The sequence below is a fragment of the Pleurodeles waltl genome, chromosome 4_1, assembly GCF_031143425.1.
Source record: "Pleurodeles waltl isolate 20211129_DDA chromosome 4_1, aPleWal1.hap1.20221129, whole genome shotgun sequence".
NCBI classification, from domain to species: Eukaryota; Metazoa; Chordata; class Amphibia; order Caudata; family Salamandridae; genus Pleurodeles; species Pleurodeles waltl.
Genome location: NC_090442.1, coordinates 372059323 through 372082082, shown reverse-complemented (window position 1 = coordinate 372082082; position 22760 = coordinate 372059323). Strand labels below are relative to the sequence as shown.

At 45.8% G+C, this 22760-nt stretch overlaps 1 protein-coding gene across 4 annotated transcripts in view; it reads left to right on the top strand.

The window, feature by feature from the left end:
- ABCC9 (ATP binding cassette subfamily C member 9) overlaps positions 1–22760 on the top strand; it is an 843291-nt gene that overhangs the window by 779082 nt on the left and 41449 nt on the right. For all 4 annotated transcript variants that reach the window (XM_069228541.1, XM_069228540.1, XM_069228543.1 and 1 more), the window contains one exon: positions 308–411. In XM_069228541.1, coding sequence (XP_069084642.1) covers positions 308–411 — 104 coding nt within the window. The remainder of the gene's footprint in view (positions 1–307; positions 412–22760) is intronic.

Here is a 22760-nt window from a genome sequence, read left to right as displayed (position 1 = left end):
AGCTCTGTGGCCTTGAATAGCATGTGGAGACGTTTCAAAGGCTTACATTCCTACAACAATGAACTCAGAAAAATGTATTCTTTGCTAAGTGAAGCTTCCCCCAGTCTCTCTTCATTCTTTCTGAAATAGTTGAAAGATCTATGGATCATGTTTTTACCTGGAAGGTACAAGCTATAAATATAATTTTTTTCTACTCTACATAAACTCTAATTAAGCAGTATTCTTTTCTCAAGTAAACAATATGTTTGTACATTTGGATGTGAAGTGGGTGACACTTGTACTTAGTTTCTTCTCTTGTTCTGTACAGTTTTAACTTGGATCCAGAATGTACTTGCACTGACGACAGGCTTTGGGAAGCACTTGAAATAGCCCAACTGAAGAATATGGTGAAAGCACTGCCAGGAGGCCTAGGTAAGTGTTGTACTAATTGTAGAAGAGGTGTTTCAACATGCTTATGTCATACTTATGTTAGTTGCAACTAGCATGTGCTCCAAAACGGTTTTGAAATCAAAATTACAATAATTGTTATTTCTATGACTAAGTCAAACTAAGCAAACATTTGGGGGTTGTCTGAGAAAACATCTACCACATAAATATAATGGTATGAAACTACTGTGGCCAAAACATCGTCTACAAAATATCCCTTCTCAATATAATGTAAAGTATGAAAATATTGACTACCAAAATATTGTGGTCCACACTATTGATACTATAACTGTAAATGTATGTATTTAATTGTACTTAACTTTATTACAATTTGAAATAAGTGTTCAGCTAATAAAAAGATAACTTACTACATTATAAAATATAGAAAGCACAACCACGTTAATTTGTATTGGTTAATATATATTTTTTAAAGTATGTATAAATAATTCTTTTTCATTTGAAATAATAAATTATAATCAATTTTGTATCCAAATAAAAATAAATATCATATAATAACATATACTATTGGTTATTTATATGAAGAAATGAAATGCTACAGGAGCATTTAATTATTAACCATTCTTAAAACAAAAAGTTTAAAAAAAAATCAATCTTTATAAATAATATTTGAAATTATCTAATAAAAATAATATTTTAAAATACTAAAAATGTGACAAATAACAAATAATTGAAAGAAAAATAGGCAAACTACTTCAAAGAAATAGAATAATTTAACAAATATATACTTTTCAATTATGTATGTTCAAGATATTTTTTAAACCTTCCAAGATAAAATAACATGTAGTATCTTACTCCAATCCTCTTTAATTAAAAAATTAAACAAATAAAGAACTACTGAAATCCAGTTTCCTAGATACAATACTACAGACATTGGAGGAAAATGCATAGATGCTGTGGGGAGAGGGGGTCAAATTTACTAATCAAACTCCTGTCTAACAAACACTGGGGGAAATGCATTCATTGGCATTGCCAGATTTGCTGTTTGCAATTCCAGTCCAATAAATATGAGGGAAAACGCGCATATTCCACAGGGTCTGATTTTCTATTCTAACTCCAGTGAAACAGATATTGTGGAAAGTCCATACATTGGTGCCATCAGACGTACTCCAATCTAACAAATATTGGCGTAAATGTATATTTTTGTGGGAGGGAGGGAAGATGTACTACTCTAAGTCCAGTTTGACAAACACCGGGAAAAGTGCATAAATGGGGGACAGATGTACTATTCTAAATCCGGTCTAATGATCAGTGGGGAAAATGCACCCACTGCGGATGTGGGAGGTCAAATTTACTATTCTGATTCCAGTCAAACACTGGGAAGGTGCATACATGAGGTAGGGGTTTCACATTTACTATTATAACTCCAGCCTAACAAACGAATAGAAAAATGCATACATTGAGTAGGGTAACATTTACTGTTCCAACTCCGGTCAAACAAACATTGGGGTAAATGTGTACTTAAGGGATTTATTTACTACTCTCACAGCAGTCTGATAAACACTGGGGAAGGGTGGGTTCATGTTTTCTGTTCTAGCTCTAGTCCAACAAACATTGGAGGACGTTCATATATTTGGAAGCAGGGCAGATTCATTATTCTAGCTCCAGTCTTACTATCAATGGGGAAAGTGTAAACATGGGAGTGAGATTTACTATTCTTTTTTTTTTTTTTTTTAAATCTGTTTATTAAACACAATCTTCACACAACAACACAATAGCTGTACGTTATTTTGCAGTTCGTTTATACACTTGTATAATTTACACAGCATTGCTACACCGTAAGGTGTCAAAGAGAGAAGAGGGGAAGGGGGGATGGAAAAAGGAAAACGAGGATAATTGGAAGGGAGAACCTTTATAAAAAATCCTAAGAATGCGAAGTGATTAAGGGCGAGGTAAAAGGCAGGTACAGCAGCATTTAGCGTGCGAGCTATTGTGGGAACTGGTTACAGCTTAAGGGTCTGGCCGATCACTGTCGGTGTCAGTGACTAAGGTGGAGATCACCTCAAGGATATAAGAAGTGTCTGTGGTGTTGACAGATTCAGGGGCAGGGATATTTTACGTGTTATAAATATATGTTACATGCATGTATTAACGTGTAGGGCGTGTCTAGGGCACAGCTTAGAGATATCTTTTGAGGAAGAAGGAGGATATTAGCGATGAGTGTATTTGAGGACAATCAGAATTGATGCCGTGTGGCTAAAGTCTTAACAGTGTCGGCCCAAACTGTGGTGTTTGTATATTGTATCCTGTTCACAGGGATACATGTCGTCTCTGGCCTCTATTGCTACCACGAACGAGTCCCAAACCTCCGGGCCCGCAAGAATGAGACCTCTGTGTTGTAGCAAGTGAAGTGTCTGGGCTTCAGCTTGAAAACGGCTATGTAAATCATGCAGCCATGTCGCATGGGAGGGGACCTGTGGAGCTTTCCAATGTGTTGCTATCAAGCGTTTATACACCACAAATGCCAGGTCTATAAACCTGTGCGTATGTTTGTCTGCTTTGGCTCGATGTCGTATGCCGAGTAAGCAGGAGTCAGGCGTGGGTACCAGGGTGTGAGATGAGATGTCTGCTGTGATCTCCGTCACTCGTTGCCAGGCCGAGTTTATGGAATGGCAACTCCAGACCATATGGTAGAAGTCAGCTGCTGGTGTAGCTCATCTAGGACATGTTGGTGTTGTATTGGGGTAGATTTTTTGGATGCGGGCTGGTGATAAATATGATTGGTGAAGATAATTAAATTGGGTGTAACGTAGGCGAGGATTACGGGATATTGATTTAATTGTTGCGAGGGCGGTAACCCAGGTCTTCTGTGGTAGTGGGGCAGGAAGGACAGAGTCCCAGCGCGCTTTCGCCAGTGGTAGTGTTGTGCATATTGCTTCGAGCAATGCTTTATATAGTGTGGTAATAATGCTCTTTGAGCTGCCAATGGTTAGGATAGTGGTGAGTAGCGAGGACTCGGGAGGTTCCGAGTCTCCTACGCCCCATATATTGTTGAGCAATAGCTTTATGGCATTAAATGTTAGAAAGGCCCCATTTTGCATAATGCCTGCGGTCACCAATTCCGCGAAAGTATGCATAGCGGAGCTAGAGTATAAATCACCTAATTGGAGCTTGTTCATTTCGCGTGTATCATGGTGTATTGACAGGGTTTGGGTGCCCGGCAGTTGAAGCAGTGGCAACAGAGGCGAATAGGGGAAAGATGTAGTCTTATTTTGGACATATCTGCGCCAACAGAATCGGGCTGCCTCTAGTAATATTAGTCTGGGAGACGTATGGGGAGTGCTAGTTAGTATCGAGAGCAGCAGCCCCTGTGGTGCTGTATGTGTCTGTAACATCCTGCTTTCAACGGACGGGGTGTCACGGAACCATGTGGACAGCCATGATAATTGAGCGGCTGCATAATATCTTTCAAAGTTAGGCATTCCCAGTCCACCCATCTCCTGCGGGTGTTGCGTTATTGACAACGCCACTCTGCGTCTATCTTTACCCCAGAGTAAATCAGTTAGTATTGATTGCAGCTTGTTAAAAAAGGAGCATGGTAAGCACAGCGGGAGGGCTGTAAAATAATACAGAAACCTTGGAAGGATGAGCATCTTGGCTATTGCCACACGGCCCATTGGAGATAGGGGGAGTGAGCTCCAGAAGAGTATTGAGCCACGAACGGAGCCAAGGACCCTATCTATATTTCCTTCTTTTAGATCTATAATGGAATGATAGATCTGCACTCCCAGATATTTAAAGGTTATGTACGACCAGGGCAATTTATATTGCGGTAGCGTCGTATGGTGAGCTACCGGAAACGGAGTGATAGGGAATATGCTTGATTTGGACCAGTTGACGTGCAGTCCAGAGGCCAAGGCGAAGGAGTCTAGCATCTGCAATACCTCTGTCATACAGGCCGAGTGGTCGCGCAGATATATTAAGGCGTCGTCTGCATATAAAGATACGATGTGATGGGTGTTAGACTCCGGGATACCCCATATGTGTGCGTAGCTCCGTAGTTTAATCGCTAGTGGCTCCATAGCAATAGCAAATAACAATGGGGATAATGGACAGCCTTGTCTGGTGCCCCTGCCTATGGGGAATGCTTCAGAGATAACTCGTCCATTTTTGACACGGGCAGTGGGCCTGGAGTAAAGCGTTTTGATCCAGTTAATAAAACCGGCGCCAAAACCAAATTCTTTAAGTGTGTGTAAAAGATAGTTCCAACTGAGTGTGTCGAATGCTTTTTCTATATCTAGGGAAAGGGCCACTGCTTCCGAGTTTGTATTGCTGTGTATTATGTGTAAGAGTCTCCTAATATTTAGGAAAGTGCTTCTGCCAGGAATAAAGCCGGATTGATCATGGTGTATTAAGGTCTGTAAATAGGGGAGGAGCCTATTTGCGAGTACTTTTCCTAGTAATTTGCAGTCTGTGTTCAGCAAGGAGAGCGGCCTATATGATTTGACATCTAGAGGGTCTTGGCCCGTTTTTGGAAGGACGACTATCAGAAAGGAAGTTGGTGGGTAGAAGCATATTAAGTCCGATCATTCAGCAGATGTCGTCCGCTGTGCGCGGTGTAAGGAGAGGACCACGTGTGGACTCAGTTGAGTCAGAGTTTGTATCCTGTTCCAGTTCGACTTCCATTTGCATGGGTAGGGCGGCGGAAGAAGCGTTGACTAAATTGGATGTTGTCCGAAGGAGCCGAGAGTGCTCGGATTTTGCCTGCTCAGGTGAGGGTCTAGTTCCTTGTCTCTTGCGTTGCTTACGGTTCAGCGTGGAGAGAGATCTGTTGTCATCCTGAGTGCTTGCGTCTAACGGGTCTGCTAGGCCTTTGGCATGCAGGCAAGTCCAGGCATCTTCCGGGGTGGTAAAAAAGAAAGAGCGAGTATCATCCTGTACCCGAAGTCTGGCTGGGAACATCAGTGCGTATTTGATATCGTGTTTACGGAGGCATGTTTTAACTCGGTAGAAGGAGTTGCGTTTTTTTTGCACTTCTGCTGTAAAGTCTGGATAGGCTGTTATCGTAGCATTTTCATAGCACACTGGGCCCGATTTGCGAAATAATTGGAGGATAAGGTCCCTGTCTCGGTAGTTAAGGAGTCTTATTATAAGAGGTCGTGGCTGTGAGACGGGTGCTGGAGGTCTGCCTGGGATCCTATGTGCTCTTTCAACAGAGAAGAACTTCAGGATATTGTTTTTAAGGATTGTGTCTATGAGCCATTGTTCGATGAACAGTTCTGCGCTTAAGCCCTCTGCACGTTTGGGGAATCCGACCAGGCGTATGTTGTTGCGGCGGGACCTGCCTTCTGCGTCTTCCGTTCTGCGCTTTAAGAAATCAACTTCTGTTGATAGCTGCGTTAGCTGTAGTTGCAGGTCTTTCATGGAGCCAGGTAAGGACGCTGTGTCTTTTTCAAGTTCGGATACTCTATCGGCCAGAGCGTATTGGTCAGTGCGAAGGATGTTGAGATCTTCTGTTACAGAGCCTATTTTGGCTTCCAAGGTGGTCTTAGTGTCTAGAATGGCTTGCAAGATTTTTTCAAATTGTGAAGTGTGTGATTGTAAAGTTAGTTCCAGCTTCTGTAATGTTGATTGCGCAGTGGTGTGAACTTCTGGAGGGGGTGTTGTAGTATGATCCATTTTGGTGAGAGGTGCTCGGTGGTCTTTGGCTTCACCATTTGGGAGACGCAGCTGTGTCCGCGAGTTAATGTTGCGTTTGGGGTCACTGCGGTGAGAGTAGCTTGATCAGATATTGTGGCAAGCCAGTCGAACAGAGCACATGTCCGGAGAATAACTTGGGGAGGAGCAGCTAAAAGCGTTGATTATCTGTTTAAGAGGGCTGCAGTTAGCAGTGTCAGCCGGGTATCACGCTGTTGAAGAGGCGTGGATTTGGCGCTTCCAGATTAGGTAGAAGCTGTGTCTGTGCTGGATGTTTTGGGTTTTTGAAAGGGATATTTGGCGTATTATTAAGTTTCGACCCGGAGAGTGACGCCAGGAGGCTCACCTTGTGTTGTTGTCTGCACCTCTTTTGTCCTAGGGACCCATCCACAGTTTGTACTGCAGCTGCCTCTCTACTCCTGAGAGGAGGAGTATGGTAAAGTTGGTGTAAGCCCGGAATGGCTGTGTAGGGTGGTCAAACTTTACTGATTCTGTCTTTCTTGGTGCCACAGGGGGGCACAGGGGGGCTTGGGGTGATACTGTTGCATAAATGCGGTCACTCAGTGCACCTAGTATGCATCCCGTTCGTGGGGGGCGTTCAAACAGTTTGGTACGCTTTGCCGGTGAAATCGGCACTTCTGGGCCGAAGGACCGGGGCTCTACAGAGGCCTGGAGCACCCAAAATGGCGGCCTTCAATTGTGCGATCGTCCGATACAAGTTCATAATCGGCCCGTTTTACGGGCCGGCGGTGGTGCTTGTTTTAAGTTGCGGAGGTCCCGGGTATGGGACGAGACTTCGGGACGTTCCAACGGGCGTCCGTCGGGTGCCTTCACGAGGGAAGGGAGCGGCCCGAGCTGGCGCGCTCCGGTGTAGCCTGCACTGAGTTGAGCAGGGCTATGAGCGGGAGGTTTCGGCCGGCCCCACGCGCGCCGGGCAGCCCCCGCGGGCCAGCGGTCAGTCCCGGCGCACAGGACAGGGTCGCGGCGCCGACCTCTTACCTCTATGGTAGCGCCGGGGTCCAAGCGACGGCTTTGGGTCGCCGAGCATGCGGCTCCGATCCGCCAGGCCGCGCGGACCTCAAGACGAGCGCGGGACTCAGGGATGCATTTTACTGTGGGAACTCAGCGCCCACGAAGCTGGGGTCTCGGTCGTTAGTGCAGCCCTCCGGGGCCCCCCGAGCAGCCCCCCCACCCCGCACCGGGGGGGCTAGGGACTCAACAGCAGGATAGTTGTGCGGGCTGGGTGACGGAGCTGCAGTTTATGCTGCCGCTCCGATTGCCATCTTGGCCACGCCCCCGATTTACTATTCTATCTCCAGTTTTATAAACTATGGTCCATATTTACGAGGGCCTTGAGACGCTGTTGCATCACTTTTTGTAGTGGAACGGCAGCGCAAACCCCTAAATTATATATATGAAACCACGCGAAGCTTTTTTGTATGGTTTGAATGGCCTCATAAATATGGAGTAAGCCAAGACAGTGCAAATGGCTGCATCGCCTTACTCTGCGCTAGGAAGGCATTACATGGGCTTCGCGGTGGGTGATCCAATGCAGCACCCATGGCTTTTGATATATCCCTAGATTTACAAGACCTTGTAAACCTGAGGGTACACCAAAACTTTACGCCTCCCAGGGGAGACACAACAAAGAGAAATATCTTTATTTCTCTACGGTTTTTCCTCTACCTGTGTGTGCTGCATAGGAAGAGGAAAAAAGCCTTCCAGGATTGTTTTTGTGCAGGAAGGGGCCCCTTCCTGCACAAAAACAATCCTGCATTCAACACAGGCACCCTTTACCATGGAGCAAGGATGCCTGCCTAGGCACTAGCCTGCCAAAACGGAACCAGCGCAGGGGGAGATAGGACAGGATTGCACCATATTGCTTAAATACAGTGCATTCCTGCCTTTTCTCTTTGACACATAGCAGCACATAAATGTGGCTTGTTGAGCTGCCCTGTGCCGAAATCTCGCAAACTTGGGCTTATGTGGAAAGTGTACATGGGGGTGTCGGGCAGATTTACTATTCTAACTTGAGTCTAACAAAGGTTGTGGATCGTGCATACGTTGGGGTAGAGGGGCAGATTCCCTGTTCTAGCTTCAGGTTATCAAACTTTAAGGAAAATGCATAGATGGGAGGGGCAGATTATATATTTGACTTTCAGTCTAACACAAGGGCAAATGCATACATTGCACAGAGTCAGATTTACTATTCTAACTCCAATCCAACACAGATTGGTGAAAGTGCATGTATTGGAAGGGGGTGGGTAAGATTTACTCAAGTTCAACAAGCATTGAGGAAATTTATTAACCTGGAGACAGATTTTCCATTCCGCTTCCAGTCTAACAAACAATTAGGAACGTTTATTCATTGGGTGAGGGAAGTAGATACATTAATCCAGCTCCAGTTCAACAAACATTTGGGAAAATGAATAGATTGGGAAGTCGAGATACACTACATGCAAATAATATAAATACACTTTAAAAATTATTTTACACATGCAATTAAAAAGTTTAAAATCCTAAGTATATAAAATATTGAAAAATTCAAATCATTTTTAAAATGTAATTAACATATGATTTTTTTTTAATGTATTAAATAGATCATATTTAATACAAATAGTGAACTTCACTCCTATGAAAAGACATTAACATAAAAGAAAAGTAATATTATGTTATGACAAAAATGTGCTCTTAATTTAATTATAATTTAACTGTTTTTACTAAACAAATGCTGCCCAAGCATTTTCTCAATATACCCCAGTCCCCAAAAAATAAATAATTTTAAATTAGCAAAAAATGTAAACATATAAAAATAATGCATACACATTGGAAATTTAGGATCTCATTACGAGTTTGATGGATGGGAAAGCCCGTCCATCAAATTCCCGACAGGATGGCCGCCGTCATGGTGGCGACCACCCCACTAAACCCTTTTAGGTATATCCTGCTAGGCCAGTGGATGGAAACCCTGTTTTCTGCCAGCTTTTTCATGGCGGTTTTACTGCCATGAAAAGGCTACCGGAGAACGAGGTCCTATTCCGCAGTCCAGAGCTACCCTGGCGGATTATGATCCCCGCCACCACCAGGCTATCGGGATCATGGATCCCAGCGGTGCTGGCAGAACTCTGGTCATTTGATCGCCAGTGTCATTATGTGGTGGTTGGACTGACACAGCAGCAGCAGTCCTGACTGCCACCATGGGGCTGGCAGTCTGAAAACCGCCAGCCTCGTAATGAGGCCAGTAGCGTGTTCAAGATTCACAATGATTAATATACACTTCATAAATACCATTACTCCTAAACCCCAATCCAACCCATATAAGCTATTATTTTATAATGGCATTAAATATATGGGAAAATAAGCTCCAAATAACATAATTTATACATCAATTGATCAGTATCGACTTTACATATACTGTTTAAATCTTTCGCTGACAGGCCCTTATTTTGAAATTGAGTTGAAAAAAACATCCATTTCTGTCCATGTTTTCTTCTGCAACTTTTTCCAGCTCTTGAAGATTTTTGAAAGTAATATACCATTACGTCTGCCGGACTCTCCTGGGTCCGAGGATATATATAGGGCTTGTAGGTTCGTCAAGAACCCTAGGTACCCAGAGCCAATAAATGAGCTGCACATTGCAATGGGTTTTCATTGTATACCGGATATAAGCAATTCATTTGGTGAAATATAAAGAGTGAAAGATAGGTATCAAGGAAACCTTTCTATTTCCAAAATGGACACAAGATAAGGTGTTGAGAAGCAGTGGTTATTTACATATCTCTGAGTTCCAGGGTCCCCATACTAGCATGTGAATTAAAGGGTATTTCTCAAATATATTTATTTCTTACACACTGTCTTACATTTGGAAGGGAAAAATATAGATAAAGACAAAGGTCAATAACACTTGTTCTTCTATTAGGTGTTCCCCTAATTCTCCTCCAAAAAATGGTACCTCACTTGTGTGGGTAGGCCTAGTGCCTGTGACAGAAAACACCCCAAAACGCAACATAGACACATCACATTTTTACACTGAAAACTGATGTGTTTTTTGGGAAGTGCCTAGATGTGGATTTTGGACTCTAGCTCATCCGGTACCTAGGAAAACCTACCAAACCTCTGCATTTTTTAAAACTATCGCTCATATTTATACTTGGTTTGCGCTAAATTAGCATCTTTTTTTTACGCTAATTCAGCGCAAACCTAACTCCATATTTATGCTTTGGCGCTAGACAAAGTTGCAGATTTAACTTCGTTTTCTGGACGTCAACACCTACCTTGCGTCAATGAGATGCAAGGTAGCCATTAACATCCAGAAAGGGACGATATGGCCTTTGCGCTACATTTATCCCCTTGTGCTAAAATCCAGCACGGGGATGGGGGGCTTAAATAATGGCACTAAGCCTGCTTAGCACCATTATTTAACGCCTGGGTATGGGCAGGCGTAAGGGGACCTGTAGGCATATTTCCATGGTCAGAGACCATGGAAAGTGCCCACAGGTGCCCTTTCTTGGCCCCGGGACACACCACCCACACCAGGAGGACACGTAAGGATGTGGGATCCATCCCAGGTAAGTCCTAGTAACTATACTTTTTTTTATTCTACCCCACTCAGGGGCCCTGACTTTGGGCCCCCTGCATGGCCCTGGATGGTGGTGGGCATGGCTCCTGTCTTTAATAAGTCAGGAGCCATGTCCATGGGGGTTGTGCGCCTGAAAATGGCGCTACACTGCTTAGAGGCAGTTTTTCTGCCTCTGAACAATGTAGCACCATACTTCGTCGCACAAGCCCCAGTTTCCGCTACGCTGCCCCCGCCCTGTTAGCGTCCTTTCCAAGGACACTGACAAGGCATTAGTGCCGGCTAGCGCCATTCCATAAATATGGTGCCCGGTCGGCATCTTGGAATGGCACTAGCCGGCACTATACTTTTTCACGCAAACTGCTCTAATGCAGTTTTGCGTGAAGAAGTATAAATCTGCCCCTAGATACCTAGGTGAACCCAAGATAGGGTAACTTGTGGTGCTCTCACCAGGTTCTGTTACCCAGAATTCTTTGCAAAGCTCAAAATTTAGCTCAAAAAATCACTTTTTCCTCACATTTAGGTGATGGAAAGTTCTGAAATCTGAGAGGAACCACAAATTTCCTTCCACCCAGCATTCCTCCAAGTCTCCCGATAACAATGGTACCTCACTTGTGTGGGTAGGCCTACTGCCCGCGACAGGGGAGGGTCCAAAACACAACATGGACACATCAAATTTTAATCATGAAACTGACCTGTTTTTTGCAAAGTGCCTAGCTGCGGATTTTGGCCTTTAGCTCATCCGGCACCTAGGGAAACCTAGCAAACCTGGACATTTCTGAAAACTAGACACCTAGGGAAGCCCAGGATGGGGTAACATATGGCTCTCTCACCAAGTTCTGTTACCCAGAATGCTTTGTCACCTCAAAAGTTTGCAAAAAACACTTTTTCATTCCATTTCGGTGCTGCAAAGTTCTGGAATTTGAGGGGAGCCACAAACTTCCTGCTACCTAGCATTCCCTCACATCTTCCGATAAAAATGGCACCTCACTTGTGTGGGTAGGCCTAGCGCCCGCGACAGGAAATGCCGCAAAACACTATGGGGGTCATTCTGACTTTGGCGGGCGGCGGAGGCCGCCCGCAAAAGTACCGCCATCAGAATACCGCTGCGCGGTCAAAAGACCGCCGCGGTAATTCTGAGTTTCCCGCTGGGCGGGCGGGCGACCGCCAGAAGGCCGGCCGCCCGCCCGCCCAGCGGGAAACCCCCTTCCACGAGGATGCCGGCTCCGAATGGAGCCGGCAGAGTGGAAAGGGTGCGACGGGTGCAGTTGCACCCGTCGCGATTTTCAGTGTCTGCTATGCAGACACTGAAAATCTTGGTGGGGCCCTGTTAGGGGGCCCCTGCAGTGCCCGTGCCATTCGCATGGGCACTGCAGGGGCCCCCAGGGGCCCCACGACACCCGTTACCGCCAGCCAGGTTCTGGCGGTCAAAACCGCCAGAACCAGGCTGGCGGTAAGGGGGTCGGAATCCCAGGCAGCACCGCCATGGAGGATTCCTCAGGCCAGGGGAAAACCGGCGGGAAACCACCGGTTTCCCTTTTCTGACCGCGGCTTTACCGCCGCGGTCAGAATTGGCCTGGATGCACCGCCAGCCTGTTGGCGGTGCATCCGCGGTCCCCGGCCCTGGTGGTCCATGACCGCCAGGGTCGGAATGACCCCCTATGTGCACACATCAAAATTATCAATTACAAAACTACCAGTTTTTGCCTAGGAGGGCATCTGCGTATTTGGTCCTGGGCTCAACAGCCATCTAGGGAAACCTACCAAACCCAGAAATTTCTGAAAACTAGACACCCGAGGGAGTCCAGGGAGGTGTGACTTGCGTGGATCCCCCAGTGTTTTCTTACCCAGAGTCCTCAGCAAACCTTAAATTCAGCTAAAAAAATCTAATTTTCCCCACATTTCTGTGAGGGACCACGGCATCAGCACAAATTTCCTACCACCCAACGTTCCCCTCAGTCTCCCGATAGAAATGATACCTCACTTGTGTAGGTGGGCCAAGTGCCTGTGACAGAAAAAAGCCAAAAATATGTCAAAATTTAAGGGGAACCAAAGCGGGTCCAAAAGGGCAGTTTGAAAAAAAAACATTTTTAGGCTGACAAGTGTGGCAGAATTTTTATTGGTATAGATGTGACGATGCTGGGTGGTAGGAATTTTGCAGATTCCTGCAGGTTCCGAAAGGTTCCTTCACAAAAATGTGGAGAAAATTTGTGATTACAAGCAAAGTTGGAGGTTTGCAGGGCATTGGGGGTAAGAAAATGGTGCAGGTGCATGTGAAGCACACCACCCTGGACTCACCCAGAGGTTTAGTTTTTAGATGTGTCTAGGTCTAGTAGATTCTTTCTAGATGGCAGCGTCCCAAAGTCCAAAAAGTGCAGCCCTCGCCATTCCAAGTGGGACGATTTTGAGAGTTAGCCAAGCTCTCATGCCCCAAATGTAAAATCAAAACCCAAAATAATCAAATGTCCTCTTGCTTGCCATTGGGATAAGATCTTTTAGTGTGCGTGGGGAAGAGCTAAAAGACTGTCACCCCCTTCAGTTGGGGTGGGGGCATAGCCATGCTCCTACTGGTTGGTAGCCACCATCCCACTATGTTTTTTTTTTTTTTAGATTCCCTGGCATCTACTAGGCTTTCTGCTCCCCCCCCCCCGGGTAGTTGATCGATGGGGTAATCGCCCCATCTGCCCACCGGTGAGCAGAACAACTTTGTCCCCATTTATTTGGAGTGGGGGTATGGCCATACCCCCACCCTCTTTTAAAAAAAAAATCTTTCCCTGGTGTCTAGTGGGCTTTCTGCCCCCCTTCGAGGCAGATGGGCCTCATAAAGTGATGTGCCACCATGGGGAATGACCCTTGCCCAAGGGGCTGCCCTCCCAAACAAAGCACACACACCTAAGTGGTTTCTGCCCCCCCTTGGGGGCAGATGGGTCTAATAGAAATAGGCCAATCTGCCCCAAAGAGGGGCAGAAATGGCAAAAAATAATTTGCCCCCATGGGGAACAACCCTTGCCCAAGGGGTCGCTCTCCTTACGTAAAATATTGCGTAATCTCCTGTTTAGTGGTTTCTGCCCCCCTTGGGGGAAGATTGGCCTAATAAAAGTAGGCCGATGTCGCCCCAAAGGGGGCAGAAATGGCCTAAAATAAAATTGCCCCCATGGGAGCGACTCTTTCCTAAGGAGTCGCTTCCCTTGAGTGTAATTGGCACACAAAAAAATCCCTGGTGTCTAGTGGTTTCTGCCCCCCTTGGGGGCAGATTGGCCTAGTAAAAATAGGCCGATCTGCCCCCATGGTGGGCAGAAATGGCTTAAAATAAAATTGCCCCCCCAGGGGAGCAACCCTTGCCTAAGCGCTCCTTATCTGTAAAAAATAAATAAAAAAAGATCCCTGGTGCCTAGTGGTTTCTGCCCCCCTTGGGGGCAGAGCGGCCTGAATAAAATAGGCCGATATGCTCCCAAGGGGGGAAAAAAGGTCTTTAATAAAATGCCCCTCCCAGGGTAATGACCCTTGCCTAAGGGGTTGCTCTCCTTGTGTTAAATTGGCCTAATAAAAATAGGCCGATCTGCCCCCCAGGAGGGCAGAAATGGCCTAAAATAAACTTGCCTCCCGGGGGAGCGACTCTTGCCTAAGGGGTCGCTTCCCTCGAGTCACTTTAAAAAAACAACAAACTCCCTGGTGTCTAGTGGGCATTTCTGCAGCACGATCGCTATGCGATCATGCTGCAGAAATGCTCAGATAGGCATCGTAAGAAAGTAAAAGCCTTTCTTTTCCTCCAATGCCTCTCCGTCCTGCCCCTTCCCCTTTTTGGAAGAGAAACGCTTTTGTTTCTTTTTCGATGGGGGCAACCTTTGATGAGGGCAGCACGAGATAGCGCGCTGACGTCGTTAGACGTCACTGGGGGGTGTCGAGGTGGCAGGGGAAGCGCTTACCCTGCCATCCCTGACGGGGGGTGTGGATGGGTGGCCCACAGGGGAAGCGATAGTCCTCCCCCCTGGGCTAGTTGCAGGACGAGCAGGTCTCGTCCTCGACACACAGTGACCGTCTCGTTCACGGCACCAAAGGGGTTAAACACCAACTTTGAAATCCCTAAATAGACTCAAATTCTCAAAATAAAAAATATTAAATGATATAAAAGTAAATTTGTAAACAAATAAATACCATTACAAATGATAACATATTAATCAATAAATACCTATTAATATGTAATTAAATGAGAAGACGAATGAGAAGGTCCAGTAAGCATCAGATGTCCATTGAAATTTTACATAGTAGTACGGTGCAGGGGAATCGCACATCCCTCTTGCCTAAATTTGGGAATACATGCTGGACCTACCCTTCAGCTTACTGAACACCGTGTGAATATGGATCTGCTTGAACTCAGCTACTTTTTGTGTTTTTGGCTTGTGGAGCTGGGTGCGGCCCAATAATAATTGGCTGGTAACAAGCCTAAAAGCCCTGTTAAAGCCATGGTAAAGCTCAGATGGTCTTCTCCACTGCTGCAGGGCAAGCCCCCACCCAACCCATAAACTACATAGATGAAGAAATACTGGCTCCAAGCCTTCTCTGACACTCATTTGAGACCACTGAAGAGTGTTATGAGAAACTGCAAATATGAGTGCAGAAGAGCTAATTGGAGACTCTACCTGGCAATCAAATTTGCTTTTGTTTTTTTTATGCATTTCATTGAACCTCCTGTTATAGTAGTCTAGACTGCCAATGGCCAGCCAGCTAGCTACATTGAGAGTTTGAAAGAGAGAAGCCTGCCTGGTCCCAGTGCAACCCTTTTACACCTTTGGGACCCCTTCTCTTTCTGTCATATGATCATGGTCTTAGACCTTCTGCTACTGATATTAGTTACCCTTCCATGTATAGACACTCACGTGGAGCCTAAAGATAGATGAGTACTGTGATACTTGCATTTTGGGTGACAGACATCACCACACTGAGTTCATGTGATAGGCTTAGCTTCCTGGAGCCATTAATGAACTCTTTGAACTTCTACAGCAGCATTTCCCAAACTGTAGGTCAGTTCACCTCACTTTGCGGTCAGAGAAAGAAGAGTAAAAGGAAATATTTGACAGTCTTGCTGAGTTCAGGTGTACAGGCAGAGTGAAAGGAAGGGCTGTTCGATGTCATTTTTTATAATGCACAACAAAATGTAAATACGTATCTGTATATAAACTGTAAACATTCAGCTATTAGGAAAGCAAAAATAAAGCACTTTTTTGAAATTCTGAAGTCTGATGGGCAAAAAGATGTTAATAGGATCAAAACAAATCAAGGTACTTTGGTGATGTACAAATGATAAAAATTCACTGAAATCCTATTTCCACACATTATTATTGTGTGCAATATAGTGTAATCAATAAATGTGTATGTATGACCATTTCCATGGGAAATGTGGTGCCTGTATATGACAGTGCACTACCAATGATGCTTCAGTTACATTAAACAATTGCCCACCTCATGTCATTTAGCATTGTGTGGGTCATGAAAGTTTGGTGTTCTGAAAACATGGTTGACAAGATTGACATGATGGAAATGGGCTTCGTAGAGGTGTGGGCCTATGACCCCAAGATCCTTTCTTAAGTGTAAAACCTCTCACCAGTTCATTATCAATGTACTCCTTGATGGCAAAAGGGTGATTGCCTCTCAGGGCTCTATTTTCTGAGGATCACATTGCTACTTAGACAATTTTAGGCATGATGTAGTTTTTGCTGCAAATCTTACCAGCAGTCATCATCTTGCAGGTTAGAAACATGTGATGCCTGTTGGCAACAAATTCAGGGAGTGGGGAGTGGTGTAAGCTGATTTGCTACATGCACCTGCAGGCTCTTGAGGCATTCTGATAGACCTAGTCCATGACAAATAGTTCCTAGGAGTGTGGCAAGTTTGGGGAAAAACAGAGATGTGGGGGGCCTCCAGGTTTTCCCATACTGGAAGAGGGCCCATGGTCCCCTATGTAGTTGGAGTGCCTCTGCGACATTGTCAAAGGTGGTCGAAATACAGATCAGAAGTTGTTGTCTTGCTACAGCTTGGTGTTCGGAAATTAGAATTTTCCCAGGAGAAAGACAAAAAGTTGCAAATTGTATTTTGTCTTGCTGCTGGTATAGACAGGCCCAGATGGAAGGAAACTCCAGCATATGAGTGGAGAAAGAACTGGACAGGAAGTCACAAGGGGTCCAAGGGTGAAGGTGAAATGGCATTGGAAAAGACTGCTTCAGAAAGATGGGGTTTGAAGAAAAAGAGAGAAAGGGACCATGTGTGTGTGTCTGCGTGTGTGTGAGAGAGAGAGAGATTGTTTCTAAATAGATAGGTGAGAAAGATACAGTGGCATGTGCACGTGCATTTGGGAGACAGTGAGGGAACTAATGAGAGACGAGACAACATGGTTATAAATATACAAACAAGTGAGAAAGACAGATCTGTATGTGTATGTGTGTGTGAGAGAGAGAGACAGCAAGAGAATGAAAGAATAAGAGAAAGCTATGGCAAAGACAAGAGACACGGGTTCAAATTAGGCAAGTTAGAAAGAGACCGCTACAGGGCCTGTGGTGTTAGAAATTGGGTTGGTAAAGGTATGCATCCTGTTCTAGCAGGGACCACAATCCTAGTCAGCGTAAGTCGGATGCACACCATAAATAAAACTGTGCTCTCCCTTTGGTAGCTTTGTACAAATCAGTCATTCTGCATCATTTCTGAGAAGGTGTTTAGCGAGTTTATACGGGGCATGAATTGCTTTGCATCGATCCCAGGGAGCTGTGCAGCAAGGCTTTGTGAAACTTGGCATCGCTTTGCCAATCCCCGGGAGCTCTGCAGCAAGGCATTGTAGGGCTTGGTATCACTGTGCTTCAGTCCTGGTGGGTTGGCTGCTGCGTCGCAAGGCTTTGTGTGGCTTTTCATCACCCAGCGTTGATTCCAGTGAGGCTGGCAGCTGCATGGTGAGGCTTTGCGGGGCTTTGCCGTGGTTCTGATGAGGACCACAAAGGAGAAAGGCACCTTAGGATTACTTCGTAGGGTACAAGACTGGGGTGGCATCACTTGGCAGGGAAGACTCACAGATGGCAGAGTCCAGGTGCTGTAGCAGTAGCTGTAGCACAGATGCATCCCAGTTGGCAAACAGTACCACCATGGCCAACAAAGTGATGTGGCCCATTATACCCCTTGGATCTAACTTCTCTCCCCATCCCAGAGGCCACTGACAGCTGTCAATGTCAAGAGCCAGGCTCCAGGCTATCCAGTCCTCTGCAGTAGCACCAGATGCATTGCTTCCTTTTTCTACTCTACCGCCCATCAGTTCAGGAGTGATATCCTGAAACTGGCCACCCAGCTTAGGATCTGCACCCTGAGGCTGAACATGAGACAGGGGTGGGCTCTTTCTTACCCCGCTCCTCCATCTGTGACCCTGTACCCGCTGCTTGGGAGTGGTAGCCCCAGAAAACTGAACTGTTAGGGTCTCTGCAGTGACTGACTCTTCCTGTTTCCCCTGATACCAGGGGCAAATCATTCACCAGAAGGCAGTCTATGAGCATCTGGGGACTAACAATGACCCTCCTTTGGGGATACCATGGCCATAGAGCAGAAGAAGTCCTGCACATGGGCTGGTATCACCATACACACCTGACTGGTGTACTGCTCTGGGGAAGCTAGCCTTTCTACTATCATGGTCTGGCTAGCCCTGGTGTCCCTCAGAGCAGTGATTAGGACCCCATTCATGGTCACCTGGTGAAAATGATAACTCCCACCCTCAGGGATCACCAACTCGTGCTCTGAGTTGACCTCCTACGAGAGATCATGGCATGGTCTATGACCTGCCCCTGGGAACTACGCACCCTTAAGGCCACACTAGCCATTCCGATAGAGGTCCCACCAAAGGGTGGTTTCTTTGGACAGACAGGGTCTCCCTGCTTGTATCCTAGCTGGGAACAATCACAGTAGCGGGTTGGAAATGAGGGGGCTGGGCCACCACCCACCAGAGCCTATTCCCTGTTTTTAGAAGGGTCATGGAAACCCATTCCTCCACCCTTATTTTGGGACTTTTCTGTGTCTCCCTTGACCTGCCCCTCACTCTGCTGGGGGGAATCTGACCCACCCATCTTGGGGTCACTCCCAGGTACCTTCCTGTGGGCCCGGGTGCTGACCCAGTGGTTCGCCTCCTTAGCAAGCTCTCTGAGGTCAGAGAGCTTACTGTCAACTAGGTGTTGGCACAGATCTAGGAAACAAACACTGACCATGTGCTTTTTTGCAATCAAGTTTTACACCCCCTTTTAGTTCCTTACCTCACTGCCCTTCACCCAACCACCCTGTGCCTTACAAAAAGAATCAACCCATGTCAGTTGGTATAGCTTCTGACTGTCACTAAACTTCTTTCTGTACTTCTTTGGGGTCAGACCACACTTCCTGATCAGGACCTCCTTCATGGGGGTGGTGGGGTGCCTCATCCTGCCTCTCCCATCTAGGGCCAGTAGAGTGTCCCTCCCCTCACTAGGAATGTGCCTCCACAGACTAGCTCCCCAATTCTCCTTAAAGACCTTGTGCATCTGTAAAGCAATCTCATATGCCTCAAACCATCTGTCTATGTCGTTTCCCAGCAAAATGTCAGACACAGGAACCTTGGGTATGTGAATCCTCCTGTCATCGGGCACTGCAGAATTGCTGCCACAACTGTACTCTACTTGCATAGCTTTAGGTCCAGTTCCTTTAGGTTCCTTTCATGAGCCAACCACTCCAGAGCAATCCTCTTCTCTAATCTGACCTTACCAACTCCAATTTTAATTGTCTCTCCTCCCTCTTGTTCCCCAGCTCCTCTAGGGACAGGCCTCTAGATGAAATGCTGCTCCTTGCCCTGGCGGAAACCCCCATTTCATTGTCTCCCTGCCCCTCAGTGAATCCTGGTCCAGCTCTACATCATCCTCTATTTTGTCATTCTCCTCCTCTAGGGTCACAAGTGCATCCCGGGCTGTTAACCAGGCCCTCAGCGCCTTTTGCAGCTCCACCTTTCTAGTGAAGCCTTTTGTAGACAGCCCAACTGCCTTGCTGATATCCTGGAGCTGGGCCACAGTGCAAGTCTCCAGCTTGGCCAGCTCATAGTCCATTTTTGCAGGTGCAGGTGCCGATGTAGGACCTCTAGTCAGACACATGATTTTAAAGAAAAACAAAAATGCCAATCAGGGAGAAAAGAAAAATTACAAATGAAAGTCGAAGAGAGTAGGGAAAAAATGCCAATGAGGATCAGAGCCAATTGATTCTAATGGGTCTTTTATGTGAATTGTAGTGTACCCCAAATTACTGCACAAACACAAGCCCTATCCTCACTGCTGACAACCAATGTTAGAAATTGGGTTTCTGGTTGGCAGAAGTTTGTGCCTGATCATGCAGGAACCACAATCTTAGTCAGGGTAATTCACACACACACCATACATTAACCTTAAGACAGTAAAATGGTACAAACACTACCCCAAAATATACCATACCTGGTTAGAAACATAGAGTTCAATTCAATAAATACAACAAGACCAAAACAACAAAAACACAATAGGTAGATCCTAAGATGTGCAACTTTAAAGATTTAGGTGAAAATTATGCATGCAAAATGCAAACTGTGCTCATCTGTTTGCGCCAGACTATGACAAAGTCACAAGTTCAGGCCAACCATAATGGAGCGTGGGCTGGCTACAGGAACACACTTGGGCCCACTGAACACAGTACCTTAAATCCTTGTGTGTGGTCTGAGTGGTTTACTTTGCAAGGCTTTGCATCCTCTGCCGTTGGTTCTGAGAAGTTGAGAAGCAAGGCTTTGAGGGGCTTGGCGTCACTTTTGTTGTCCCCATGTTGTGCGGCGAGGCTTTGTGGGACTTGGTGTTGCTTTGGAGGAAACTTCAAACAGAGGCCTTTGAAGTGTACAAAGTCTCTGCCCTTCCTTCCCTGTTTCAGGATGATACTTCGAAACCGGTCCCAGGATGCTTGTTCCTGGTCCAGGGAAGACCTGGCTGGGCAGTTTGGGCCGGAATGTTCCCATGGTGAGCAAGGTCAAGACTGATTTGCATATGGCTGGGTTCAAACATGCAAGTCATGGCAATCAAAATAACAATGTATTAAACCCAGATCTGTGTCTGGGGGTGAGTGTTTGAAAAGTTTCAATACTCCATCCCTCATTTTATTTTGGTTTTGCTATGTATGCCCTAAGTGGCAAGGGTGTGCCCAGATGTGGGTCCCTTGCTCGCTGCACCACTGCATTTAAGCTAGCTTGCCTGATGGGGGTGATACCCCAAAACTGGTCCCAGAATTCTTATTTACGGTCTAGGGAGGACCTGGCTTGGCAGTTAGGCTGGACTGCTCCATGGGGAGCTGGGTCAAGATTGATTTGCATATGGCTGGTTCCAAACTGGGGTGACATGGCAAGCAAAATAACGATGGATTAAACTCAGATCTGTGACTGGGGTGAGTGTTTGAAAAGTTTGAACACTCCGTCCATTATTTTATTTTGTTTTTTCTTCCCTGGCTCCAGACACACTACTGTGGGTTTTACGGCTCTTTGAGAGAGATCAGGACACAGCTGATTCAGGTGTGTCAATTTCTCCCTCTCATACTGCCCAGGATGACCCATCAAGATGTTAATGGCCCATCAGGAGCACCTAGCTCACTTTATGTGTGGCCGTTTAGAGGGAATGCACAGGAGCCCAGCTGTCGCCTACCAAGATATGTATTCATCGGCAGGCAGAGGCACAGAATAGTTAAAGAAAGAAAATGTGAACTTTCCAAAAGTCTCATTTTCAGACTTGCAACTTAAAATCCAACTTTATCATCAATTGTATTTTTTAATGTGAATCCAGAGACACAAAACTCGACCTATATATCTTGTCCCAATTGGAAATGACACTTTTAAAATGTGATATGGTAATCCCAATGTTAATCTACGGAAGAGACAGGCCTTGCAGTACTGAAAAACAAATGTAAGAATTTTTCACTACCTGGACATCTAAAATTTATAAGTACATGCCCAACTTTTAAAATACACTGCTCCCTGCCCTTGGGGCTCTCCAGGGCCTACCTTATATATTAAAATGGGAGGTTTGGGGCTGGAAAATGAATTCACTTTCCAGTTCGACATGGCAGTTTAAGCTGTGCACACAGGCTATGCTATGGCAGGCCTGACACATGTTTGAAAGGCTTCTAAAGTGGGTGGCGCAATCAATGCTCCAGGCCCATTAGTAGCATAGTATACAAGCTCTCGGCATAGGTGGTGCACTTTACTAGGGACTTACAAGTAAATTAAGTATGCCAATTTTGTATAAGTCAATGTTAGAGAGCACATGCACTTTAGCACTGGATAGTAGTGGGAAAGTGCCTAGAGTCCTAAAGCAAAAAAAAACAACTTTAGCGAAAAGGGGAGGAGGAAGGCAAAAGGTTTGGGGAGGACCCTGCAGAAAGAGCCAGATCCTACAGGTGGTGTGCAGGTGCACCTGGCACTCATGTGGGAGAGGGCGCACTGTTTAAAATAACTTGGGTCTAAAGCACGTGCTTCAGAGTTCCTTGCGCTTTAGAGTTCCTGGCATGTCTAGCAGTTTTCAAGCAACAATGAAACGTCAAGATAATTCTAGAAATGAATGCTTCTGCTGGAGTGATCGTTGGTTTGTGTCATGGCAGTTTTGTCACATCATAAAGTAGCACAGAGGGTTAATGTGTCTGCTGCAAATAATGTGTACCATGCATATCACAGAACTGAGTGTGCGTGAACTATGAGTAGCACTATAAAAAAATGAAATGTATGTTAAAGAGGGGCTATAGAGATGAGAGGGACTGTTGGAGTGTGGTAGTGAGGGAATTCTCAGAGAAGGAGGTCATTGGGGGAGAAGGGCTCCAAAAACGATTGTCGCACTGGGCGTCTCATGCGCTAAAGCCGGTCCTGGACGACTTTGTATGTGTGTGAGAGAGAGAAAACTAGAGTTAAGCAGAGCAGAGGAAAGGAGTAAAGTGAGAAGAAGACAGCTGGGTGTGTAAGCGTCAAGGGAGGGGAGTGGGAGATTGAGAATGAACGAGGACTACAGCAGAGACAAGAGAGTGGGAGAGAAAGGATGACAAGAGTAAGGAAAAGCTACAAGATAAA